The following is a 23,092-nucleotide window of genomic DNA, read 5'->3' on the forward strand; positions in this document are numbered from 1 at the left end:
TTTATTGCCACTGTCGATATGACTAGCACTTTCAAACTTTACGATTGTGGCCAAGGAGCCTGGCTGCTATCTATGATCCAGCCCTAGTAATGGCCCTGGAAAGTATGGATTTTCCCCCGAGATTGCTCCGCTGAAGCTAGCTAATTATTTTCTCGCAACGGATGCACTCATTCTAGGCGCAATTTATGCTGTGGGGGATCAGTGGTGGATTCTCGCGGTGGTCCGAGCCCGGAGATGCTGCTAATGCACCCTAAATGCCTTCCGTGCCGTTAGTCCCATTAACCGGCGTCGAAAACCCATGTCACTCAATCTAAACGGCGGGGTCGCCCTCATTTATTTTGATGTTCTTGTCCATTGTTTGCTGAGAATGTTATTTCGCTCAAACGACAGTTGCAGATGGTCGCATGCCGCGTCACCAGAATCGGCCAGAGTGTCTGCAAAGACGCAGCGCCATCATTCCACTTCCAGACAATGTCCGGACGGTTCCCTGAATCTGGCCTGCATGGTATCCCTGCATTTATTTGAGCCTGCCCCGAAGTCGGACGCCCAAAGTTCCGAAATTTTTTTCCAGTCTTTTTGGTGTCATTCATCCCTATCGAGAGGAAATTGCATTTTGGGCGATTCTTCCATCAGCACCGCCACTTCATGCACTCTTTTCTGCAACCTGATATCATTGACACTGCTTGTATAAGATGCTAGATGAGGAGGTTGAAATGAAAAGCGGCAGTGCCGTCCGATCCACGGTTGCTGATGGAAGCCCGCGTGGTGCTGCAAGCAGCAGCGTCGAGTACCGTCAGCGACAGAAGCTAGACGTATATGATTGCCCTCATCTGAATCACACCCCAGTTTGCGCATGCTAACCTGGTTCTTTCCAGCGATACTTGAACTTCTTCTCCTCTCTGGCTTTCTCTGCGACTCTTCTGGCGTCGTGGGAATCGGCTGGAGGCAGCTTGCAGGCCGGTCTTTTTAACGGAGGTCCTGCTGCCATTGTGTATGGCATTATCATCAGTGGTGTGGGGAATCTGGCAATCGCCACTTCACTTGCTGAACTCGCATCAGTGTATGTAGCTCCTGTTAACTAAAGAGTTGTTTCAAGAAAATATTGCTGATCAAACAATTCGATTCTCCAGGCACCCGACGGCTGGGGCACAGTATCACTGGAGCTACGTTCTGGCACCACGCTACCGGCGCTTCATCAGTTTCTTCCAAGGTTAGACCTTCACAGTAAAGTCCGTATTGTGGCTGGACATAATGAACTGACTAATCGTGTATCTTTACAGGCTGGGTAACCGTATGTTTGTTGATCCCTCGAGCACTCTACCCTTTCTAACTACACCCAGTTCTTCTCATGGGCTGCTCTGGTCTGCATCTCGCCCTATTTCATCGGCACCGAAATCGAAGGAATGGCTATTCTCGCCTATCCAGACTATGATGCAAAACGGTGGCAGGGAACTCTGCTCATGTGGGCAGTAGTCCTAATCCCGATCGTCATCAATATCTTTGCCCGGCGCCTGCTCTCCATAATCGAAGTCGCAGCTGGGGTGATGCACGTTGTCTTCCTCCCCGTGATGATTGCGACATTTGTTATTCTGGCCCCGCGCAACTCCAATGCTTTCGTCTGGGATACTTTTGTGAGTGGCCTCAGTGGCTGGGAAAACCCAGGAGTCGTGTATTCCGTGGGACTATTGGGCGTCATCACCCCCTTGAGTGGTACCTCTACTCCGCCCTGACCATACTACGAACCAGCTAACCAATCTTTTAGGAGTCGACGGCATCATCCACATGTCGGAGGAAGTGAAGAACGCTAAAGTCGTTATCCCCCGGTCAATGATCTACGGCACCATAATCAACTCTATCATGGCATTTGGCTACCTCATCGCCGTCCTTTACTGCATGGGCGACTACACCGCTGCCCTCACGAGCCCGACAGGGTACCCCATTATTACCATCGCCTACCAAGCTACCGGCTCCAAAGCGGCCACATACGTGCTCATGGCCATGGGCATGCTTCCGGGTTGGATTGCGTTGTTCAATGGTCTTGCTTCTGTCACCCGACTTACGTGGGCCTTTGCACGAGACAACGGGCTTCCATTTTCTGATTTCTTCGTCAAGGTTGATCCACGATTCAAGATCCCGATTCGGGCATTGTTCCTTGTCACAACATTGGTTATTCTTCTCTCCTTTATTCAGATCGGGTCATCGGCCGCCTTCAACGCTATTCTCTCCTTGAGTACGTTAGGATTATACATCTCATATCTGATCCCATTGGTTCTTCTGGTGTGGAAACGGTTCACCGCACCGAAGGACATTCCACAGGGGACATTCTCTCTAGGAAAGTGGGGTCTGCCCATCAATCTGGTAGCCATCCTTTTCGCTACCTACTTCTCCATCTTTTTACCCTTTCCGTCTGAGGTGCCGATCACTGGGGAGACCATGAATTACGCTGGGCCGGTGTTGGGCTTTGTGATGCTGTTTGCCATTGGGGACTGGCTGGTGCGAGGCCGCCATAAGTGGAATGGCCCAACAATGGCGTATTCGCGAGAGTGAAGGGGTTCCCACTGGTTTGGATATAAAGGTGTCGAGGTCATGAGGAGGCAGTTGCATAGTCATGCTCATCACACAGTCGATACAGATTGTACTCAATGTATATTTATCCACACACTCCTTTTCAAAAATATATTATTTGTGACAATTATAGGAAGTCTACTTCAGCACGACTGTTTCACGACCTAGAACCACTAACAAGCAGTTATCCTAGCCAATGCGTATGTAAAAGTTGAGGTTGGGAAAATTACTTGGTTGGAAATACCGCCCCATTTTGGCATTGGGTACTGTACTTCAAGATTAGTTTCAGCCATATCCGACCAGCCCAGCAAACCTTCAGCTTGCAAGGCGTACATCTTTTGTATTACAGTTTTCGCTCATAAGACCAGACTCTCGCTTAAACCTTTATCCAATCCTCGATGGTCTAACGGTCATGATTTCCGCTTGTCAATCCCTTTCGGGATCAAGCGCGGGAGACCTGGGTTCGACTCCCAGTCGGGGAGATTTCTCTTTTTTTTTTTTTTTTTTCTTCTTCGGCAGCAAAAACTTACTGCGACCACTAATTTTAGCACTTTATCTTGATTCTGCTTTTCTTCTCTATTCTTTTGTTGTGGGGGCTCACAGATTAGGCTGTGTAGGTATAACCGTCTTGATCGGTGCCCGGTTTGCTATATATGACCTATCTCCTTCACATAATGGGACGAAATGACTTCATTTGGCTGATCTGCAACTGAACCGAGTTATTGGGTTTATTCGGATCTGCCATTTATAAACATTTTATATCTAATGATTGATGAACTTTCCACTGCCCATTAAGTATTCATAATGTACCACCCCGCTTGGACGCACCCGTCATCTGAAGTGTCATCCTTCGACGTCCAGATAGCTCTGTCGCTTGAAGGTAGGAAGCTGCAGCACCCTTTCAACCCCGGCAGAGGTTCGGAGCCGGCGGCTGTACATCCCCGTGTGGCTACAATTTGGATGGTCAGATTTGCAGTAGAACAGCCCAGACTTGTTCGGGTACAGAGTTTGATCTTGGTGGGGAACAAAGAGACCCTCGTATTCGAGACCGGGTCACTGAGGATTAAGCTCAAACAAGCATTTTGTTCGAAATAATTAAGCTTCGCTCGGCAGCGATGCGGAGAATCTGGCTGGACTCCTTCTCTGACTCGTAATGAGCATCGTATCCCAGCCCAATCCACACACTCAGCAGCCATGGTCGTCTGCTGGGATTATGGTATATTTGAGATCCCCTCCCCTAGTTTGTCCAGCTGCAAAATCCCGCGAAAGCACTGCAAAAGGATAAATATCCCACTACTGAAAATTGCCATCAAAACCACGTCATCAGAATGCCTTTCGGTACCTTCGAGCTCACTGGGGATGCCATCCCTCAATACGCACCACCATATCCCACCGGAGACTGCGACTTCACCGGTTCCACCATCCTAGTCGTAACCTACCGTACGACCGCACACAGCGTCGCTCCCTTCGTTCCCAGCATGCTTGAACTGGAGGACGAGCCCCTCATCACCGTCCGCCTCCTCCGACACAGCATGACTTCCTTCGGCCCATACAACGAGTACACCCATGGCGTGGACGTGCGCTACCGCGGAGAGAAATATGAATACTTCCTCTCCCTGATCCTCGACAACGAGTCACCCGTCCTAGCTGGCCGAGAGCAATACGGCTTTCCAAAGAAGTTCGGCACAGTGGAGTTCAACCCGTCTGAGCCATGTGGGACCCGAGTGATGCGCGGACATGTCGAGCATCCTCCACACCAGAAGATCCTACAGATGAACTATAGTCCTGTTCGGAAGCAGGCAGTCCCGGATGTGGGGATGACGGTCGAAACACGCTGCATGAATCTACGTGTGCTGCCTTCGCCGATTGCGGGACAGCCTCCGTCTGTGAGGGAGTTGATGCCTCTGGCACTTAAGATCACGGCGAAGGAGATTTGGGAGGGTGAGGGTTCAGTCTCGTTCCCCGAGCCGTCAGAGGTGGATCCGATGCATCGGATTGAGATTATGCGGTATGAAAGTGCGCATTTCCTGCGGGAGGCTAATCTCTGGCTCGGTCCGACGGGGGATGTTTACTCTGTTTAGGAATCGCATGCTACTTATTTATGTGGGTAGGGTGAAGCCGGATCGACACCAGGCATCTCTGGTTCCTTTTTCCGATGCAAACCCTGTTTAATAGCCCGCCAGAAGGTATCCAGTGTGCTATCATCAATGTATAACACTCCCAGCTATGTTTTTTAAATTGAGTACGGACAGAAGTCTCTTTGGCAATGTAACGAGATGCATAGATCAGTGCGTCTACATTTGTAGGCTGAGTAAAGCCCTCTAGTGTGGCTGGTTTCTAAGGGCGAGCTACCAAATCCGTGATTTGTTGCATGGTAGTTCTTTCAATTGATATTAAGCGTTGACAAAATGCTGCGGGTTTATTTTTTATAGCCCCCTTCAAGGGATAGGAGCATAGTAGCTAAACTTGCCAGTAGGGTCATACTTGGCCTTCAAAGACCGCAGACGCTGCTGACGCCATCCCTCGCTGCCATACAGCTGCTGGGGCGTCTCATCGCCATGGGCATAGTTGACATACGCGCGGATATCCTCGCGATCAGTACCAGCAAAGAGAATGTTGCGCAGCTCCTGGCCCAAGTTAGCCCCGCGGCGATCAAGCTCGGCGCCGTCAGGGAAGTAGTTGATCATGGGAGCAGCCAGCACGTTCTCATTACGGAAGGCGAAAGCGCTCGACCGGCTGTCGATATCGTGGACACCGCCAACAGAGTATCCCTCGAACATGAAGATGGAGTTGTTGAACGCCGAGGAGCCGCGGGTGGCATTGGCGTAGACGTCCCATGCCGTCTGCTGGGCAGTGACGTTGTACGTTTCGAGGTAGATCGGGTAACGGGGGTTGGCCATGCCCATCTTCTGGCAGGGTGCGGAGTCAACAGCAACCTCGGTCCATGCGGCGAGATCCTTGTATGTGCCGTTGTTGGGCGACACGGAAATGGGTCCGATCTTGCGGAAAGGCGCGGTGTAGACGGAATCGACGGTTTTCACTCCCTCCTGGATGATATAGAAGATGATGACCGGGTTGTTGGGATCGGCATCTGCATTGTTCATCCAGTAGGACCAGTTAATCACGCCAGCGGCCTGGGTGCCGTTCTTGATCAGGTAGTCATTGGCAGCCTGGTAGACCTCGGCAACCTTGTCGCCACTGAATGTCAGCGTTTCGATGGCCCAATCGCTGTATTCAATGTCATAGACCTTCATAGTGAGGGAAGTGACGATGCCAAAGTTGTGGCCTGCGCCCTTAACAGCCCACCAGAGGTCCGAGTTGGCGTCGATGTAAGTCAGGGTGCCGTTAGCCAAGACGATATTCATCGAGACAAACTGATCCAAAACGAGGCCGTGGTGGCCTTGGAGCCAACCATGTCCACCACCAAGAGCAGGACCGACAAGACTGACACATTCGCACGTTCCAGTCACAGTCTGCTTTCCTGCGGCCCAAAGCTGATCGGTGACCTCCTTGGACATGGTGCCACCTCCGATCGTCGCGGTCTTGCCATCAGCTGCAACCTCGACACTGCTCAGCTGGCCCATGTAGATAGCGATGCCATGAGTCATTTCGCCGAGGGAGATGAGTGCACCGTGCACACCATTGTAGGTCAGGAAGGGAACATCCTTCTGATTGGCGAATTTCACCTGCAGGATCAATTAGCAACTCCTTAAGTCACATTATTAGAAATATGAAAGGCACAGGGGAAAATAAGAAGGGGGGAGATAGGCAAATCAAGGGATGGATTGGAAGATTGGAGACATACAATTTCGGCGACATCATTTTCGGTGCCAGGAACCACGACAACATTAACCTCGGGTTCATCGAGAACGGACCACCGCGTGGTGGCATTTGTGAATCCACTCGAGCCCGGGAAATAGACCTGGGAGGTGTTGGACAGTCTACCCGATAGAGTCTTGAGGTCACTTTCCCAGCTGGAGGAGCGATGGATTTGCTGTGAGACCGTGGCGAATGCCCAGGCGGCGACGGCCGTGAGCACCTCCATCTTGAGTCGAAACATGGCGCCAGAGAGAGAGAGTTCCCGATCGGCAATTGAGATGCGGTGGGAATAAAAAGAAAAACGATGCAAAAAGCAAAAATAAGAACAAGGGGACCTGGCAAGATGACTGGCCACGCGACCGCCCTTCTGCTGCACGTCGGAGGACCTGGGGAATCCTTGTCAGATGGACTGACCCTAACCCAGCAATTGGGGCACCTCGTTTATTTCTAGCATTCCTTCGCCATGCGAGATTACGGAGCACACTAATCTGACTTTGCCGTTACTCTGCAAAGTGAGACAAGCGTCATATGATACCCAGGGTGTAGCTCCACTCGATCGCTGTTTTGCGATTTTCCGATCACAAGTTATGCAGCACCAAAGAGCGCCGCGTGCGGTCCCTGTGCAGTCTCTCGGGCCATCAGCGCTCGCTTGGGGAACCGGTCGGTCCATCCCGTCCAATCTGTTTGGTGTTCAATTGAGTACGTGAGGGTAATATGTGGGTCGAGGCAGCGTCGGGGATCGCGGGAAAGCTGGAAGGTCGGAGGGACTAACTCTCTCTAGGGCTTACGGGTGGGCCCAAATAGACTCTGGGGTGGAGCAGGTCAATATATTCACGCTCCAACTTATTAAAAGAATCGGCCGGTCGCCGTTCAAGAAACCATACCCCCTGGAGTCTCTTGATGTCAATTGGGCAGCGAGAATGTTCGGAGTAGGAAGGAAGCCTGGCAAACCTTACTTTCGCTGCCAAGGCTCTCCTTTGTGGGAGTAAAAAATTTCAATGGCTGCAGAACTCACTTTTCTGCCTGGGCTACAGGAGGTCTCGCTGCATTTTCGGTCGGGGTGGTAAGAGGTGTGAACTGTTCCGGGTATTGCAACTACGCCTGCCTGCATTGGAGGGCGGAGCCCGCCTGTTCAAGATATGTGGACAGTCATCGATTCGAGGGATGAGGCATCAGAAGCAGCCTACAACAGCAATGTCCAGCTATGGACCCTCTACGGAATCGGCTGTGTGGTGACGTTACTTAGGACATATTCACAATGCAAAGACCTGGGCTGGAGAAGATTGCGCCTTGACGATTATCTGATATGGGTTGCTATTGTAGGCACCAAAGCTGACTATTTTTTCTTATTTGTATCTGGACCAATGCTAATACACTCGCTCTCTGTAGGTATTTTACACTGCGCAAGTGGCATTGGCGTATAGTGTCGGAAATGCAGCCCACGGGCTCGCAAACAACAGCATGACAGAGGCCCAGAGAGCTGCACTGGCTCCAGACAGTACGGAATATCGGGAAAGGTCAGTTGTTTCGTACCGATTAAGTGACTGGACGTTGACAGAGGTGGTCAACAGGATAATTGGCTCCAAGATACAAATAGCCGGTTGGGCCACATATACAGCGTTGATAAGCTCGCTCAAGTTGTCAATGCTAGTGTTCTATACCCGACTTATGGTAAGGCTATCGATGATCATCCATGATTCAAAGGATAGCTGACCCGGTTACAGGATGGTCTCGGCCGTCGTTATCGCGTGCCAATATGGATAGGATTCGCCCTTGTTATCGGGAGCTTCATCGCCTGCATGATCACGATTCTTGCGGCATGCCGGCCCTTCAACAAGAATTGGCAGATCTATCCTGACCCCGGCAGTAAGTTCGTGCCCCAAGATCCTAGATCCGGATTTTTGCTCATGGCTACTTTATTAGATTCCTGTCAACCTGCCATTTCCAAGCCGGTGATCGCCGCAACCTTTGCAGCAAATCTCGCCACAGATCCATATCTCGTTTTGATACCAATTCCCATGCTTTGGAAATCCAGTCTCAAGCTCATGAAAAAAATTGCGGTGACAATAGTACTTGGCGCGGGGATATTTATCTTGGTGTGTGCGACAATCAAGAGTGTTTTCCTGTTGGTGGTAAGGCATTAGCCGCATCCTTCGCTTGACATACATGCAGAGTTGTGGCTCATTTCTTCCACAGGAACCCAATAACGGAGCATCGATAGCAGACGAATGGGGCACACGAGAGACATTTGTTGCCGTGATCACAACGAATCTCCCGATGGTTTTCCACCTGTTCCGAACCTGGCTAGCCCGGGGCTTTGGCAGCGCCTTTCAATCATCTCAGCGAACCTACCAGCTCCCGTCAGGAGGATTCCAGAACACCGGTGGCGGGACGACTCGGAAACGAGGGCGGGGAGGCACCAGCAGCCGGGATCCGATTACTGTCGGCTTGACATTCACCGAGAGTGAAGAACGGATGATGCAGGACATTAAGCTGCAGACGCTGGAACCACATGGAGGACCCACAGCTGGTGCTATTATGGTCTCGAACCAGATCGAAGTCACCCATCAGACGCGAAATAGTCATGCCAGGGAACCACCTGCACCGGGGGAAGTGGTAAATTGGTAGCATTCGGACCGTCAACCGAGAATTCCACACCTATTTTGCTTTGAAAATAAGTTCGGAAATGCGTAATCTTCAGTACAAGCGGGGTGCTCTTAATTAAGCAGAAGAGACTGACTGGTGAGGATTTTTGGCCCTAGTGACGCCGGCGTCGGCGGACTTGCAGGCCACTAGCGGATGAACTCCGGTTTAGCCTCGGAAATGATATCCCGCGGATTCCAATAATCACTTTCCCCTTGTATCCGCACAGTCCAGAACAGCGCACCGCCAGAAAGTGGCAGGACGCACTTTCTTGAAACGGTACTGCGCTCGGTAAAGGGGCTTTATGGTCGTAATGTCGAACAAGCCTTGAGACTGCCTTGTACGCCTGTTGTTCAGAGTGGGCTAAAACATCCCAGGCAACCAGCATGAAATATCCCCAAAGCAACTAGTAGAGCAAAGGACGATTAGGCTTCTCGAGTCAAGGAGAGTTGTAAGCTGTAACAACAACAGGAGTCCCACCTTACTGTTGGCTGAATGGTTAAGTCTGGAAAATAGTGAAGAAATAATAAACTCTAGACTTTTCTTTAAAACGAGCAATGTTCTAGAAGACAGGCTAATCTAAAACACGCTTGATAACAAAGCTTCTGTTTATTCATACATGGAGTGTTATTCACACATTGAACTCGGTATACTGAAAAAGACAGATCTTGTCTATAGTTCTAAGCTCTTACTGGAACTTCATGCAGTCTAATGATTGGCCACTGGGAACAATGGGGACCATTTCTGTCTCCGCGATTAGCACGTCGAGCAGAGCAACTCCATCACAGCGTAGAAGCCAATCAATGCACTCGGGCAAGTCCTCTTTGAAGAAGCAGCGTTTTCCCTGACAGTTCATGCTGCGCGCGAGTCGAACAAAGTCGGGGTTGTCTTGCCGGGCGTAGCAGGTCCTCCCTCCGTAACTTTCGCGTTGGAGCTGGGAAATCATCCCCTGTTCTTGGTTGTTGAGTATGATGACTTTGACGGTGACACCATGCTGTGATGCAGTCAAGAGTTCTGCCATAGTCATACAGAAGGAGGCATCTCCGTCTATACAGATTACATCATTGTTCGGCCGAGCAGTCTTCGACCCGATAGCGGCTGGAAGCCCATAGCCCATTGTCCCGAGGCCACCAGACGTGACAAGAAAGCGACCGTGCTTCCAGTCGTATTGCTTGGCCGCCCACATCTGGTGTTGGCCGACGCCAGTAGTGATGGTTACTGGGTGTTGCAAAGAAGCCGTCTGGCGATTCAGCTCAGTGACAACTTCTTGAGGAAGGGGCCGAGGGTTCTCGTGGTCGGGTAATATGGGTGGAAGAGGATACTCTTCCTTCAGCTGCTGTATTAGGCCCAGCCAATCCGCGCGCTCTGTCCGTTTCAATCGCTGGAGGAGCGCGCCCACAGTGTTTGAGAGCTCTCCGAGGATGACGCGAGTGGGAGTAACAAATTTCCCCAAAAAGTCAGGACTAATATCGAAATGGATGATCCCTCCTTCGCCGTCTTTGGCTTTCGCACGAGCGTAGGGTGCAAAGCCAGATGCTTTGCCAACCGCACGTTCGTCCAGTCTGGCACCCATAACGAGGATGAGATCAGCGTTCTGGATCGCATAGTTGGCACACGCTGTCCCATAGGTCCCAAACATTCCTAGAGAGAGTGGGTGGCCGTGGTCAAAGCACCCTAGCCCATGGAGCGTGGTAGCTGCAGGAATGCGATAACTTTCCACCATCTTCCGCAGCAGCGCCACGCCTTCTTGAGTAGCAAGGGCACCATTCCCTGCGCATATGATGGGACGCCGAGAATTATTGATCACTTCCGCAACGTGATCTAATTCTTGCAAGAGATTTGCGGTATTATTGCTGGGATAATCGGGACTTGGTGCCAGGCATCTATCTGTCAAGTTCTTGTAGGCCTTAAAAGCTTCCTCATCGAACGTTACTTGAGCAATATCTTTCGGAACTGAAATGAGTACTGGGCCAGGCCGGCCCTCCACTGCACGCTGAAAAGCCGAGCGAACAACCATGGGCAATTCCCACACGCTCTGTACAGATGTTGACCACTTCGTACAAGTACGTGCTAGTTCATCAATGTTGATTTCCTGGAAAGCTCCCTTGCCCTTGGCAGCTGTGGGCACTTGGCCACAGATCACTACGATGGCCGTTCCATCGAGCAGGGCATCTAGCATAGGTGTAACTGTATTTGAACTTCCGGGCCCTGAAGTCACCATAACCACGCCGGGCTTTTTGCTGGTTCGGTAGTAGCCTTCTGCCATATGCCCCGCTCCCTGCTCATGATGTGCAAGTATGAATTCGAATCGCTGGGCTCGGTAGAGGCTGTCCACTAACGGGAGAGATGCGCCGCCGGGGTAGCCAACTGTAATCCTTAGCAACAGTATCTTCTAATATCAGCTGAATTGGGGAAGTACAGATATGCTTCACGCCCTCTCTTCCAAGAAGCTCGCATAAAACATCTCCCCCCGAAAGTCCAACACAATCGCATCCATCCATTTGCGGTGAGAGATAAATAAATTATCATTTATCGAGGGAGGCCGAGGTTGCTTGTCTAGGATATTAGTTGTCTCTCTAGCCTTTCTCCTTTTATCTGTGACAGGCACTGTAAGACGCGTCATCGATGGCGACTTCCCAGTATATGGTGATAAGGAATGGTCCTGTGCTTGGACACGCATGACTTGAATATGGTCCTATGCTTGCAGTCGACGAAGCCTGCTCATTTTTTCTGTACAGGAAAACTCTCCGAAGAACCAATGGCAGCTTTGTCGAGTGATAAGACACTCTTGGAGGGGAAGATCTCAACCTCACAGTAGTTCTTTCGGGGGGAGGGGGGGGCTTGTGTTGCACAGGAAGCCGGTTGTGAGACCTTATCCTCCCATGGCTGCTAGGAGGAATTTGAAATCCTGACCATGCAACACATTTCCCTGCAAAAGCATGAATAGAAATGCCCAGAGTAGTAATACCCATGGATAGTAGTACCCAATAATCTCTAAAGTATAAGAATCTACCCAAAGGTTGTTACACAGCAGCTGGAGGAAAATACTGCCGCCCAGTTCCGCCTTGACGTAGAACACCTAGCTTCATAGAGTAGTGATATCATCCTATCGTAAACTTTCTTTCATAATGGCTTTCAAATATACGACGAAAGCCTAGTTGCACGAGATACTATCGGGAAACCTTCCGAGCAAGGATCGAGGATACGCATGTGATTGCCATTTACTTGATGTCGTCAAATTAAGGAAACATTCTTGCTAAACCCAGTAATCAGACACTGAAAGCAAGGGATTGAGGTATGGCTCTTGGTGGAGCTTACCTGCCAACAGACGTCACTCAGTTACCGAATGAAAACAGGTGCATTTGGGACCATATCGAAGTTTTTTGATTACCGGCTTGCAAGAATGCGGTGGACTCCTGATGTTATCATCGTAAGGATCTTCTCGTATTTGTCTAGGGTAGTACAAGATATTTCGGCTGCGTGTTGCTTGCGTGTTGCATCAGTCGATCTCGAGGGCGCTATCTTCTTCCGCTCCATGATTGGAGCACTGTCGGTACCTGAAAAAGAGTAGAGGCAAACTGAGATGTGCCTTATCTGTTTTGAACAGGGACAAATTCATACAATAGAAGTATCATCAGCGGTTGATCCTCAATCCAACTCCGTTATTTCTCCAGGTGCCAGCATGGCAAACTGCATATACCAATACTCCGTACTAGGAGCTCTCATGAACGGCATCTGTCAAGATGGAACGACGGCACAAAACATCCTCAACCATGGTGACCATGGCATCGGGACCATCCGCGGTCTTAATGGCGAGTTGGTGATCATCGACGGGGTAGCGTATCACTTCCCAGCGAACGGACCCCTACGCCCCGTCGAAGCCGCAGACATCATCCCATTCGCGATGACTACCAGGTTCCAGCCCACGCTGACCAGCCATGTTCCGTGTATCTCCATGTCTTCTCTGTTTGACTCCCTGTTACCTGTATTTCCTGATGAGCAGAACGTCTTCCTCTCAGTCCGCCTTGTTGCCTCATTCTCGCGGGTCGTTTTTCGCGTGATCCCGGCACAGTCCAAACCACGGGAAAGCCTTTTAGCTCTGGCAAAAAGGCAGGAGATCCGGGAATGCACACGTATACAGGGCACGCTGTTCGGGTTCTGGTCACCCAGGTATACCAGTGGGTTTAGCATCCCAGGATTTCACTTGCATTTGCTGTCCGCGGATCGTACTGTGGGTGGCCATGTTATTGATTTTGCGGCGGAGGATGGGCAGCTGGCAGCAGCAGTGGTGAGGAATTACCAGGTGGAGCTGCCTGCTTCGGAGGAATTTCGCGAGGCACCCTTGAATTGTGTGAAGGAGCAAGATCTGCACACTGCTGAGGGATCTCCCGCGCCTCGTTAAGCTTGAGTTGACCGTGGTTGAGTGGTTACTAGAAGGGGCAACGGGGTACCTAGATCTTGTCGAGTACACACCAACCCACGCAATTGTACCTAGCTTTATAATGGGGTTTGATAAGCCGGAAGATCCCATCTTGCTATAAGACAGAGTTGAGCTTTGAGATCAGACGAAGACATTTATCGGGAGACGTAGATTTCCTATAACCATACCTATTTCCCAGATACAAGACGTAGCGTGATGCAAGCAATCAGGTGTTTAAGCACATTCAGGCAGGTCATTGTCATACTCATATGTTTATGTGGCACCTGCTTACTAGCCTTTTCGTAATCAACAAAACCCTAGTCTAATAGTAGAATGAAAGAGTATTGCACCTGAGATTACTTTCCCAAATAACCCGGTAGATATACGTTCCACAAAGCGAACATAATCGCAAGCTGATCAAGATAAGGCTGGGAGGACCCATGTAGTCACCGATTCACTGGGAATATTTCCACTCCACTCCTCTCCGCTCTCCGTCGACAGGGTCAAGTAGATATCGTTACTGAACATATTCTCGATGACGACTGTGCGCGTTCCATCCGGGTTGAGGGATGCCACGGACTGCAAGCCCTCGCTAGCCGAGTAGGTATAGCTTCCCGTTCCGTTTAACACGGTCGCACCAGGAGGCATGAGCTTGCTGAACTGTGCCATCATGTAGTAGGCAGTATTGAGGGTATAGCTGTCGTCGTTGTTGATGGTGACCAAGCCCTGGCAGGTATCGCACCCACCACTAGTCAAATGCGGGCCGTCATCAGTGTTTGTGCCCAGAGTCCACGCCATGACCCCCGACGCGTAGTTCTGCAGGGGGCCCATGGTAAAATCAGCAGCCTGGTGCCATGATCCGGAAGCTGGTGTCCAGCATTCCGTCATGTATTGCTTGACCCCAGGGTTGGCGCTGTAGAACTGGCTGAGAACAGTCCAGTCCACATCAGTAGCGTAGCAGTGCCAGGCTACAGTGTCGACGTATTGACTTGCTTCATCAAGCACAGTCTGAGGGTACGATGGTTCATCTGGATGTTGACTGTTAGCAATTGTCAAGCTTATCGTCGAGAATGGCGTACCTACCAGTATTGTGGTCGTAGGCCCAGACTTTCGTGCTCAGTCCAGCGTCGGCGAGAGCTGGCCCAATGTAGTCTTGGATCAGCTGCGCAGACTCATAATCGTAAACATACATGGTGGGATACCCAGATTGACTATTCAGCGGCTCATTCTGAATAGTAATGGCATCGACCGTAGCCCCCAATGATTCGTACGCTTGGATGTATTTCACGAAGTACTGCGCGAATGCACTGGAGTAGCCGGTGCTCCCCGTGCCACCACTGGTAAGGTAGCCATCGTTGAGGTTGTTATTAGTCGTGTCGCCATCGATCACACCATTCAATTTCATCCATCCGGGTGCACTCCATGGGGACCCAAGTACCTTCAGATTAGACTGCAAGGATTTCATCGTGGCCAACATTTCCGCCATAGCAGTGCCACGGTCGCCAAGACCGAAACCAGAAAGTGAGGGATCTGCTTCGTTTCCATTGTCATCGTAGGTGTAAACCGGATCACCAGATAGATCGGATGCGCCGATGGTATGGCGCATGAGAGAGAAATTGGCACCATCCGAAGTCATCAACTCATTGAGGAGCTGTTGAAGGGTCGAGCTCGACAATGTGTTGAAAGACGTGACGGTCGCATCGGTCACAGCAGCCCCAAACCCAGTAATTTCCTGCTTGTGACCGGACGATGTATCATCGATACTTAGTTTCCAGGTAGATTCCGACCCTGGGCTTCCACTGCCCTGGATAGGGGCCGCGATCGACGAGAGCTTGTAGGTGCCCGATGAATCGGAGCAGTATGCGGAGGCATCGGTGGCGCGTTTCTCGAGAGAAGCATGGCCTAGGGATGCCAGCCCAGCCACAGCATACCACAACATCAGACTCATATTTGTAGTGAAAGAGGTGACCATGAAGTGAAGTAAGTCGAGAGTGCGGGATGCAAGCAACCAGGAGTCTCAGAGATAATATATCCTGCGCCATGTTTTGGCCCCCAAGTGGGAGAGGTTCAGGGATGCCCTGGTCCCGTCTGTGGTTGGAGGGACAAGTCCCAAGCATCGCCGAAGCTACTGTAGCAAACATGTGCTAGTTTACTGACAGGAACGAACTCTAAGATAAGATAACCTGCCTAATTGAGGAAATGGTAGGTGAGATTGTACCGTTAGCGAGAGGTGCTGAAAGCTTATTCGCCTGTATAATTATCGCTGGCCGCATGCACGCGAGTCCCGCGCACCCCGATGCAAGGGGGATGGAGATCACTTCGGGGCCAAGTTAACTTGATGAGAGTCAATTGATTGCCGAGACCTTGTCAGGCTCACCCTGCAGTATTTTAGCTCGACTCATTTGGAGGTTGTAGTGTCCTTGTTTTGTGGCTGATGGTTTATTCTTGTGACTGATTTCGTGTTGTTGTTGGCTGTTGCTGCGCACATCTCTAGCCATGGATAGGTTGTTACGACAAAAATCGGGCAACATGTGGTTGTGTGGGGTAGTGGTCATCCCTTCGGATTTTGAAGACTTTGTTGTTTCCAAAAGTTCCGACAACCCCGGTTCGAACCCGGGCACGACCTATCTTATATGATTTTCTTTTTCTTTTTCTCGGGCATCTCCCTGATATCAATTTGATGTTCTTAACAATCCCTGCCATGTGTCACAATAAGCTTCTCTCACTCTAAGATTAGTTTTCAGCGCTGACAGTAGGAGGTAACTTCCCGCGAGGCTACAGGAACCACCAAGTTAACCCCCGTCTCACCTTCTCTCCCGTCGATAGGCAGAAACGTCTGGCCTCCCATCTCTGTGCAACATAAATATCCTGTATCTGCCCCCTCTTTCGCCAGTCATACATCTCTGTTACATATCGCCTTCTTCACCACCACTGCCATCACCACCATCAGCAACCATGGATGAATCCAGGCCAGAACAAGATAACTCCGCCACTTCGGATCAGAGTACCGTGGCTGCCATGCAGAACTTGACAGCATCGATTCAGAGCCTAGTGAGGTTGCTTCACGAGGAAAGTGAGCGACGAGAATGTCAAGTGAAACCAAAGAGCGCTAAGGACAGCGATCCTGTCCTAAAGGCGCTGAGCGAGGAGATTGCAGCCGGGCGGCCAACGCACATCCCAGAGGAGAATCCTGTGGAGCTCATGTCACAAGAGGAGATCGATGAAAAGAATGAATCTTATAGGGAGAAGTACACAGGTATGTGTTGCCCCCAAAACCTTTCAACACTAGGTGAATCTCGAAGAGATAGCGAATTCGAAGCAATACTAACACATTGCAGCCTTCTGGAAGGATTTGCCTTCCCCCCCAGTTGACATAAAAACCACTGACGATGCTTACCAATGGGCCTTCGACCTATATCCTCAGATTTATCACTCTCTGGGATGGCATAAAAATGACGATCTCCTTTTTAATGCAGACAGTCTAACCAAACACCGTGACGACCTTCTAGAGGCACTTCTCGCCGTTGAAGCATATCGGCGTAAGCAATTTGATTGTCCTCTGGAGCCATCACGTGCGGCGTTCGAATATTCACGACTCCCTCGCCTACTGTTGATTCTCGCTCGTTTGGAAGCCCGGCGCAATGACGGTTTGGAATGTCGCGACGGAGGCTGTGTGGATTGTCGCTACTTCGGCGCCGACCAAACCCTCCAGGTTCTGATTGAAGTGGGTCGAACACTACACCACGACAAATACTGGAGTGCGAATGACACAACTTTGCAGGAACTGCTGCATCGCTGTTATGCCCGGCGTATTCTATCTCAGCCTAATGCTGATAATCCTGATGTTTTGCGATACCAGTTCCATCTCATTTACGACTGCCTGGGCGCGTTGAACTTTACGTCGCGGTTCCTTGAACTTCGAGATGCGCTTTGTCTTACCTTCTATACCAAATATCAAACGGAGCCAATCCATAAGGTATTTGACATGGTCAAGTGTCATAGAAGCTCTATGAAGGGCATTGAGGAATTCAAGGAGCTTCCACTTGAAGAGTTCCCTGGTCCGACTTTCTCCCCTGACATACTCACGGTTCAGTACCTGCAGGACTTTGGCGGCTTGAGAATTGAATGGACAGATAATCTGGATGATCATCTCAAGATATTCACGGGCCGCAATGCGCTCAGGATCTTTGCTCATCCCACATTCTTCTACAATTGCCGAGATCTCGTGGAAAGAGATTATATTGAGCCCTTGCACCTTGAGTTATCTCGGACGTACGCCCTTCTTTTTAGACCATCATCCCGACTGGCACTGCGACTGCTAAAAGAAGCGACCAGGTCAAATGAGATCACTTGGCTGGGAAGGAAGATCGATCCGAGTTCCCATCGGCCAGGTATGGAACAGGGCACTAGCAAGTCGTTTGATGTCGATCTGGCCAAGCCATCAACAACCCGTATCCTGGAGAACTTCCATCGCTGCTCGCTTCCCCCCAGCATTCAAGCCGCTTATAACGTCGCCAACCCTTTTGACAATATCAAGGATACTAGCTTCTTCAATCAACACAAGTTCACAACCAGCTCCATGCGGCAGATTCATGCCCTCGCTCCGTACTATCCAGAGGACATTACGTTTATGATAATGTCTATCTTTCAAAACGGTTTCCATTCAAACGAGGCTTTCATAGACTATGAGTACTTTGGTCCTCGATTGCGTCGCCTCAAAACATATCTGGACAACCACCAGCCCACCACACTGAAGCAGCTGTGGTTTGACAGGAGGGACGCTCGAGCGTGGTGGACTTTTTGGGGTGGCGCTTTCTTCCTCTTCGTGTTTGCGGTGCTGGCTGCTGTCAATGTGAGATTCCTGGCTGTACATTGAGTTATTCCCACTTCCAAGGCCAGAGTCACCCAACTAGCAGATGGAATCCTAAAGCATCTAATATCTGCTGTAGCTGGATCCCGTACCTCTGAGGCATGTCAGGAACACCAAGCTGCTAATCCAACTTACAAGGGCGGTTCGGTCCCTTGATTTTCACGTCTGTTTCTCATAATTGTTTGAATACACCCACATGATGCCGTAGGAAGGATTGATGTTAGTCCCAAAATGAATGTAAATACTTCACGAAACGTATGCATTCATTCCCTTCAAGTAACAGATCCACCGTAGCAAGGCTGATTGGCCAGAAGCAGGGGCCTAGAAGTTGAAAGAAACGCTCTATCTAGTTGTCTACTACTGTTAACGATGGTATAGACACAATTCAAAGTCACTCAGAAAGTTCGAACGCAATACAGCAAGATCATTAGGACGTGTGGAATCGACACTATAATAACTATCTCAGCAGCTGATTACAGCTGAATTGCTGAATATTTGTTTTGAAATTGGGTGGACACTTTGGCGTTCTTTTAAACATCTTCTATATTGAGTAATCTTTATTGCTCGGTATGGTTCAGCCATGATACAGATATTCATATACATGGTAATGAAGAGTATAGCTAAGTGATTTATCATTGAAGTCAAAGTCAGCTTTCTCCTAATTCTAATTGTTGAAAAAACCATTCTTTTCTCGAATACCAGAATCTGTCACAATTTCCTTTGGATGTGGAGTGTGCAACAAATGGAAGTCAACTGGACTACACCATGAAGATTCATAGTTTGATATCCATCGTCACATAGCATATGGTATATGAAACCATTACAACCGCGAGATTGGTGTGTTGACTTTCTCCAAGTATTTTCTAGTCTGCTCTCTTGTTAGCGATTCCATATAACTGATTATCTCTATTTTCTCTTCTTCTAGTTAAGGCCAAGGAATGTACTCGAGCCGAGGTGACACAGACTCACTTGTTCAACGATATCATAGTCGTGGGCCCACTTGAAAAACGCAGGGCTCGTGAAATCTGCAGCAGGATCTGGTTCGATATCTTTGATGGACTCCCAGTCGGCATCAGCATATTTCTGATGCGAGGCCGCGTGATCTTTGTGCCCGAGAAACCTTTGCGTGTTCCAAGCAGCAAAGGATTTGATGCGTTCAACACGAGGCTTCCGAATATCTTCCCAGAATCTACTTATCACTGAGACACTCATGTAAGGAAGTGACAAAAGCAATATGTGCAATACCCCAATATCCTCGATAATCTGCGACAAACCCTGTCGAGAGAGAATTAGCGTATGACTCTAGTGGTGGGTTATTTCCAATAAATTCTGAAAGTCTCCACGTTAGGCTAACCTGTGCTGCATTGGGCTCCATTGCATGGGCTGAGTCACCCAATAGGATGGTTCTGCCAGTCCTACTCGTCCAGCGGGGAAGATTTGGTATTTGGGCAATCTTCCACCTGTCGCACTTAGTCGCCAATTTGAGAACTGCAGAAAGGGGAGGGCATATCCCCTCAAAACGCTGCCTCACAAATGCGATATCTCCATCCTTGGTAGTTTTCAGCGTATCACAATGGATTGATTGCATAGGACTAGACGCATACCTCGCTCCACATGCTGGCATGGTCATCATCATGTTTGAGGCCGAACAAGCCGCTCCAGAATTCCATTTTTCTGGGCTTCCGACCAATGACAAAACGTTCATCGCCTGCCCAAACACATGTTTCGAATTCCTGTAGCAATAATCTGGCGTCACTATCCGATTGCAGTTCTTTCTGTGGCACTGTTACGCCATAGTAGACTGAATCGCTGACTTGCGGGTTTACCGACCAGCCCGCGGAAACGTCAAATAAAACTTTAGTACGCAGGCGTGATTGAATCCCATCAGCAATGAGAATGAGATCGCCAGCTATCGTTTTTCCTCCTTTTAATTGTAAGCTTGGACTTACGCCGGGTTCATCTGAGAAGTCTTCCACGGAACTTCTGAAGATAATCTCGGCCCCAGCGTGCACGGCATGTTGGTAAAGAATATCCTGTAGAATCGGCCGATGAATGCCCCAATCTGGATATTTGGTGAAAGATGCCGGCAAAGTGCGTATCTTGTCCTTCCCGGTCTTCAGGTCTCGGATGAGGATCGGGAGACAGGTGTCCGCGACTTGTTCAATGGCATCTCCAAGGCCCCAAGATTGAAGAATGCGAGACGCGCCAGGACGGATCAGCAGTCCACTCCCCTTTGGCGACAATTTCTCTCGCCTCTCAAAGACCTGCATAGTTTTATCATTAGATGAAATACAACGTCAAGGGTGGTCTACTTCCCTGGACATGGTGGCCGTCCTTGGCAAAGCAGTACGCAGCCGCGAGGCCGCCAAGTCCTGCGCCCACAATGAGGATCTTCATACTTTTTGGCGTTTGGTTTCGATTCTAGTTTTTGAATAGACATTGAAGCAGGAGTAGATGGAAAGGTGGTGAATATAAGGGAGACAGCAAATGATTAGTTCCGGGATGACGTCTGCACCCGCACAACTGAGCATTGGACGCCTGACCGCGGTCAACCAACCCAGAAAACGAATGGCACGCCTAATCGCCAGCCAGAAGGGAATTTAAGTCTGCAGTAAGCCCCGTACTTCTCCTTTGTGCTTATAACAGCGCAGCATACTACATTAAAATTATTTCTGTAAAGCAAATCCTACCCGAAGCGAGTTCGCTAAAGGGAAATAAAAAGCATACAATTTAAAGTAGGAACAAACCTGAAGACTGAATTGATATAATACGATTATTTTTCGATTAAAGCACTTGTGAAGACTTGTTAGTCATTCAAAATTATCAATATTGGGCTCATTGCTGGTCTTGCATGGGGCAGTGAATAGTATACCCGTTCCCTTCAAACATGTCTTCGAAGTGAGTGCACTAGAGGTATGCAGTAGTAGGACTCAGTAGGTTGATAATTAGGGATTAGGAGTAATAACTAACATAATCTCCTCGTTATATGCAGAATCATAATTTCAATATCGATGACCTTACCACTCATCTTCCGTATCTCTCGTAGTCAATAATATACCCAGCTGCAGAATTTAGTGCTCGCACTTATAGGTAGTGCACCTGCATGTAACTGCGGATACCAGGGGACAGCGTACTGTTGTACATGTCCTTGCAGAACGAACCGTTAGCCAAAGGTTGATACAACGAGCTAGACAAGTCGGGCAAATTCCCCAACAGATATTCATTGTCCAGTGAAACAAGTAGGAGGGACAAGAGATCAAACTCAGGTTCCCGTTAGGGGTAACTTCCGGGCAATCCATACAAAGCAACTGCCGCATCGCTGCTACCAACAACCCCAACAAAGGTTGAATGTCAAAGACAGAGCCATCATTGCCATCGCAGAGCCCGCATCCCAAACAATTGGCTCATATGGGAACTGGTTTTACGGGTCTCTCGTATGACTATTGTCTGCCATGAAACCTCCAAAACTGTATTAGCTCCCAGGTGTATATAAAGGTCCCCTAGAGATGCCCGTTTCTACTCCCCAATTTTACCAGTTGAACATCGTACTACCTTCTTCTCATTACACCAGTCATCAATTATGTCCAAATCACGTGCCATTTAGTAGCCTTTTTCATGACTATCATGGCGTCCAACGGCCGTGGAGACATCGCCCTCCTGTGTCTGGTATACAGCGAAACCCTCGATGAAAATTATGAATCGCTCATTGGGGAATTGAGTAGGAGATACAACTTAGTACGGTTACCAACAGCCTCAGTTGCACGCACATATCTAGCGAATCACAGCCCGAAGAAAATCATTGTGACAGACGGGGGCATAAGCGAGCCAGAGAACCAAGACATAGCGAGAAGGTTAAAGACCTATCTCGAGGATGGTGGATTGGTAACATTCGCGCTGGACTTTGCGAGCTCTATTTCTGGGGATGAATTCAACAATCTCTTTGGTCGGAAATTTGGCACACCCTGGGAGTATGACGGCAGCTGCAAGACCATTTGTCGATTCAATGCAAACTGCATTGTCCCAGCCGGACCGGTTCCTAACTGCTCCTATAATATGGAGGCACATCTAATCAAGAACGCTTCACCTATCGAGCGAATTGTTGTTCCGCTGGGAAGTTCCATGGTAAGACCCAAGGAACAGGGTCAAGCCGCGGTAGTTGGAAGGAAGCAAGGCAAAGGATATTTAATCTATTGTGGGAACGAGAGTGTTGAGGAGGAATTGGGCAAGATGTTACTGCTTATGTGCATCTAGCAATAGCTCCTCTGCAGATTTAATCTACAGGTGGATCTGTACACTAGTAGTTTCAATGAGGAAATGGAATATCTAGGAGAACTCAGGCTCAAAAACCACTTTGTCTGTTTATTGTCTAATGCCGCGTCGGGGGTTGCCTCAGGCTCCGCGGTTGATTGCTGGGTAGGGGTGAAGACTCTACAATTTGTCATCAGTCCGATCCTAGTTATTCATTAATATTATGGGCTTGGCTTAGCATCGTTTGGTGAAATTTATTCGGATAACGTTACACCCAATTGCCGAATAGTGAATTTATTCCAGAGATTGTTATCTATGGCCAGTGTTAGCAAGGTAACTTACGATTTATATGAGCCCAGATCTATGCAGATTCAAGTTTATTATGAATACTATCAGTGAATATGACAGTAACTATTGTTCTTATGATGTCCTTAAGCTTTCCAGTGTTTCTCATCTATTACAGCACTATATCGGTCACTGCCGTTCTAATGGTCTGCCACACGTAGGAAGTCCCATCTAGATCGCCA

At 49.3% G+C, this 23,092-nt stretch overlaps 10 protein-coding genes and 2 non-coding genes across 12 annotated transcripts; 8 read left to right on the forward strand and 4 right to left on the reverse strand.

Annotated features, from left to right (window-relative positions):
- The first annotated feature begins 653 nt into the window (after nt 1-653).
- Nucleotides 654-2,701, forward strand: BO85DRAFT_499740 (putative GABA permease). The gene is made up of 6 exons (XM_025664078.1): nt 654-812; nt 876-1,060; nt 1,131-1,210; nt 1,281-1,291; nt 1,341-1,710; nt 1,763-2,701. Exons 1-6 carry the CDS (start codon nt 693-695, stop codon nt 2,545-2,547), a joined length of 1,551 nt encoding a protein of 516 aa, XP_025512530.1. The 5' UTR covers nt 654-692; the 3' UTR covers nt 2,548-2,701.
- Nucleotides 2,702-2,957: 256 nt separating this feature from the next.
- BO85DRAFT_t218 lies at nt 2,958-3,047 on the forward strand. The gene has a single exon. It is a non-coding gene; the product is annotated as a tRNA-Asp (tRNA).
- An 846-nt stretch (nt 3,048-3,893) lies between these two features.
- BO85DRAFT_499743 (acetoacetate decarboxylase family protein) lies at nt 3,894-4,930 on the forward strand (the record flags this gene model as incomplete). Its single annotated transcript, XM_025664079.1, has 1 exon — nt 3,894-4,930. The coding sequence occupies one exon, from the start codon at nt 3,894-3,896 to the stop codon at nt 4,644-4,646; it is 753 nt and encodes a 250-aa protein (XP_025512531.1). The 3' UTR covers nt 4,647-4,930.
- BO85DRAFT_403190 (putative FAD-dependent oxygenase) lies at nt 4,896-6,625 on the reverse strand (the record flags this gene model as incomplete). The annotated part of the gene is made up of 2 exons (XM_025657214.1): nt 4,896-6,251; nt 6,371-6,625. 2 exons carry the CDS (start codon nt 6,623-6,625, stop codon nt 5,004-5,006), a joined length of 1,503 nt encoding a protein of 500 aa, XP_025512532.1. The 3' UTR covers nt 4,896-5,003.
- Nucleotides 6,626-7,523: 898 nt separating this feature from the next.
- Nucleotides 7,524-9,012, forward strand: BO85DRAFT_499746 (uncharacterized protein; the record flags this gene model as incomplete). Its single annotated transcript, XM_025664080.1, has 4 exons — nt 7,524-7,703; nt 7,774-8,055; nt 8,109-8,516; nt 8,581-9,012. 4 exons carry the CDS (start codon nt 7,524-7,526, stop codon nt 9,010-9,012), a joined length of 1,302 nt encoding a protein of 433 aa, XP_025512533.1.
- Nucleotides 9,013-9,715: 703 nt separating this feature from the next.
- On the reverse strand, nt 9,716-11,528 carry BO85DRAFT_426812 (thiamine pyrophosphate-binding protein; the record flags this gene model as incomplete). Its single annotated transcript, XM_025658137.1, has 2 exons — nt 9,716-11,394; nt 11,447-11,528. 2 exons carry the CDS (start codon nt 11,526-11,528, stop codon nt 9,716-9,718), a joined length of 1,761 nt encoding a protein of 586 aa, XP_025512534.1.
- A 1,181-nt stretch (nt 11,529-12,709) lies between these two features.
- Nucleotides 12,710-13,429, forward strand: BO85DRAFT_490809 (acetolactate decarboxylase; the record flags this gene model as incomplete). Its single annotated transcript, XM_025663677.1, has 1 exon — nt 12,710-13,429. One exon carries the CDS (start codon nt 12,710-12,712, stop codon nt 13,427-13,429), a length of 720 nt encoding a protein of 239 aa, XP_025512535.1.
- A 175-nt stretch (nt 13,430-13,604) lies between these two features.
- Nucleotides 13,605-15,439, reverse strand: BO85DRAFT_522540 (glycoside hydrolase family 30 protein). Its single transcript, XM_025665268.1, has 2 exons — nt 14,531-15,439; nt 13,605-14,475 (listed from the first exon to the last, which is right to left on the reverse strand). The coding sequence occupies exons 1-2, from the start codon at nt 15,417-15,419 to the stop codon at nt 13,865-13,867; spliced, it is 1,500 nt and encodes a 499-aa protein (XP_025512536.1). The 5' UTR covers nt 15,420-15,439; the 3' UTR covers nt 13,605-13,864.
- A 528-nt stretch (nt 15,440-15,967) lies between these two features.
- On the forward strand, nt 15,968-18,544 carry BO85DRAFT_470943 (uncharacterized protein). The gene is made up of 2 exons (XM_025662434.1): nt 15,968-16,703; nt 16,786-18,544. Exons 1-2 carry the CDS (start codon nt 16,403-16,405, stop codon nt 18,321-18,323), a joined length of 1,839 nt encoding a protein of 612 aa, XP_025512537.1. The 5' UTR covers nt 15,968-16,402; the 3' UTR covers nt 18,324-18,544.
- BO85DRAFT_t219 lies at nt 15,981-16,073 on the forward strand. Its single transcript has one exon. It is a non-coding gene; the product is annotated as a tRNA-Gln (tRNA).
- A 314-nt stretch (nt 18,545-18,858) lies between the features above and the next one.
- On the reverse strand, nt 18,859-20,714 carry BO85DRAFT_403204 (FAD-dependent oxidoreductase; the record flags this gene model as incomplete). The annotated part of the gene is made up of 5 exons (XM_025657215.1): nt 18,859-19,185; nt 19,287-19,592; nt 19,672-19,866; nt 19,922-20,581; nt 20,640-20,714. The coding sequence occupies 5 exons, from the start codon at nt 20,712-20,714 to the stop codon at nt 19,138-19,140; spliced, it is 1,284 nt and encodes a 427-aa protein (XP_025512538.1). The 3' UTR covers nt 18,859-19,137.
- A 1,227-nt stretch (nt 20,715-21,941) lies between these two features.
- Nucleotides 21,942-22,568, forward strand: BO85DRAFT_490813 (uncharacterized protein; the record flags this gene model as incomplete). The annotated part of the gene is made up of 1 exon (XM_025663678.1): nt 21,942-22,568. One exon carries the CDS (start codon nt 21,942-21,944, stop codon nt 22,566-22,568), a length of 627 nt encoding a protein of 208 aa, XP_025512539.1.
- Between the last annotated feature and the right edge of the window lie 524 nt (nt 22,569-23,092).

Source organism: Aspergillus piperis, assembly GCF_003184755.1.
Source record: "Aspergillus piperis CBS 112811 unplaced genomic scaffold BO85scaffold_18, whole genome shotgun sequence".
Classification (NCBI taxonomy): domain Eukaryota; kingdom Fungi; phylum Ascomycota; class Eurotiomycetes; order Eurotiales; family Aspergillaceae; genus Aspergillus; species Aspergillus piperis.

Excerpts from the sequence above, each read along its gene's own strand:
- BO85DRAFT_470943 (XM_025662434.1), top strand. The coding sequence starts at position 16,403 with ATGGATGAATCCAGGCCAGAACAAGATAACTCCGCCACTTCGGATCAG. Across the intron at positions 16,704-16,785 it reads TTATAGGGAGAAGTACACAG|CCTTCTGGAAGGATTTGCCT; the intron begins GTATGTGTTGCC and ends AACACATTGCAG.
- BO85DRAFT_522540 (XM_025665268.1), bottom strand. The coding sequence starts at position 15,419 with ATGGTCACCTCTTTCACTACAAATATGAGTCTGATGTTGTGGTATGCT. Across the intron at positions 14,476-14,530 it reads GGCCTACGACCACAATACTG|ATGAACCATCGTACCCTCAG; the intron begins GTAGGTACGCCA and ends GTCAACATCCAG.
- BO85DRAFT_499740 (XM_025664078.1), top strand. The coding sequence starts at position 693 with ATGCTAGATGAGGAGGTTGAAATGAAAAGCGGCAGTGCCGTCCGATCC. Across the intron at positions 813-875 it reads GTCAGCGACAGAAGCTAGAC|CGATACTTGAACTTCTTCTC; the intron begins GTATATGATTGC and ends GGTTCTTTCCAG. Across the intron at positions 1,061-1,130 it reads CTTGCTGAACTCGCATCAGT|GCACCCGACGGCTGGGGCAC; the intron begins GTATGTAGCTCC and ends TCGATTCTCCAG.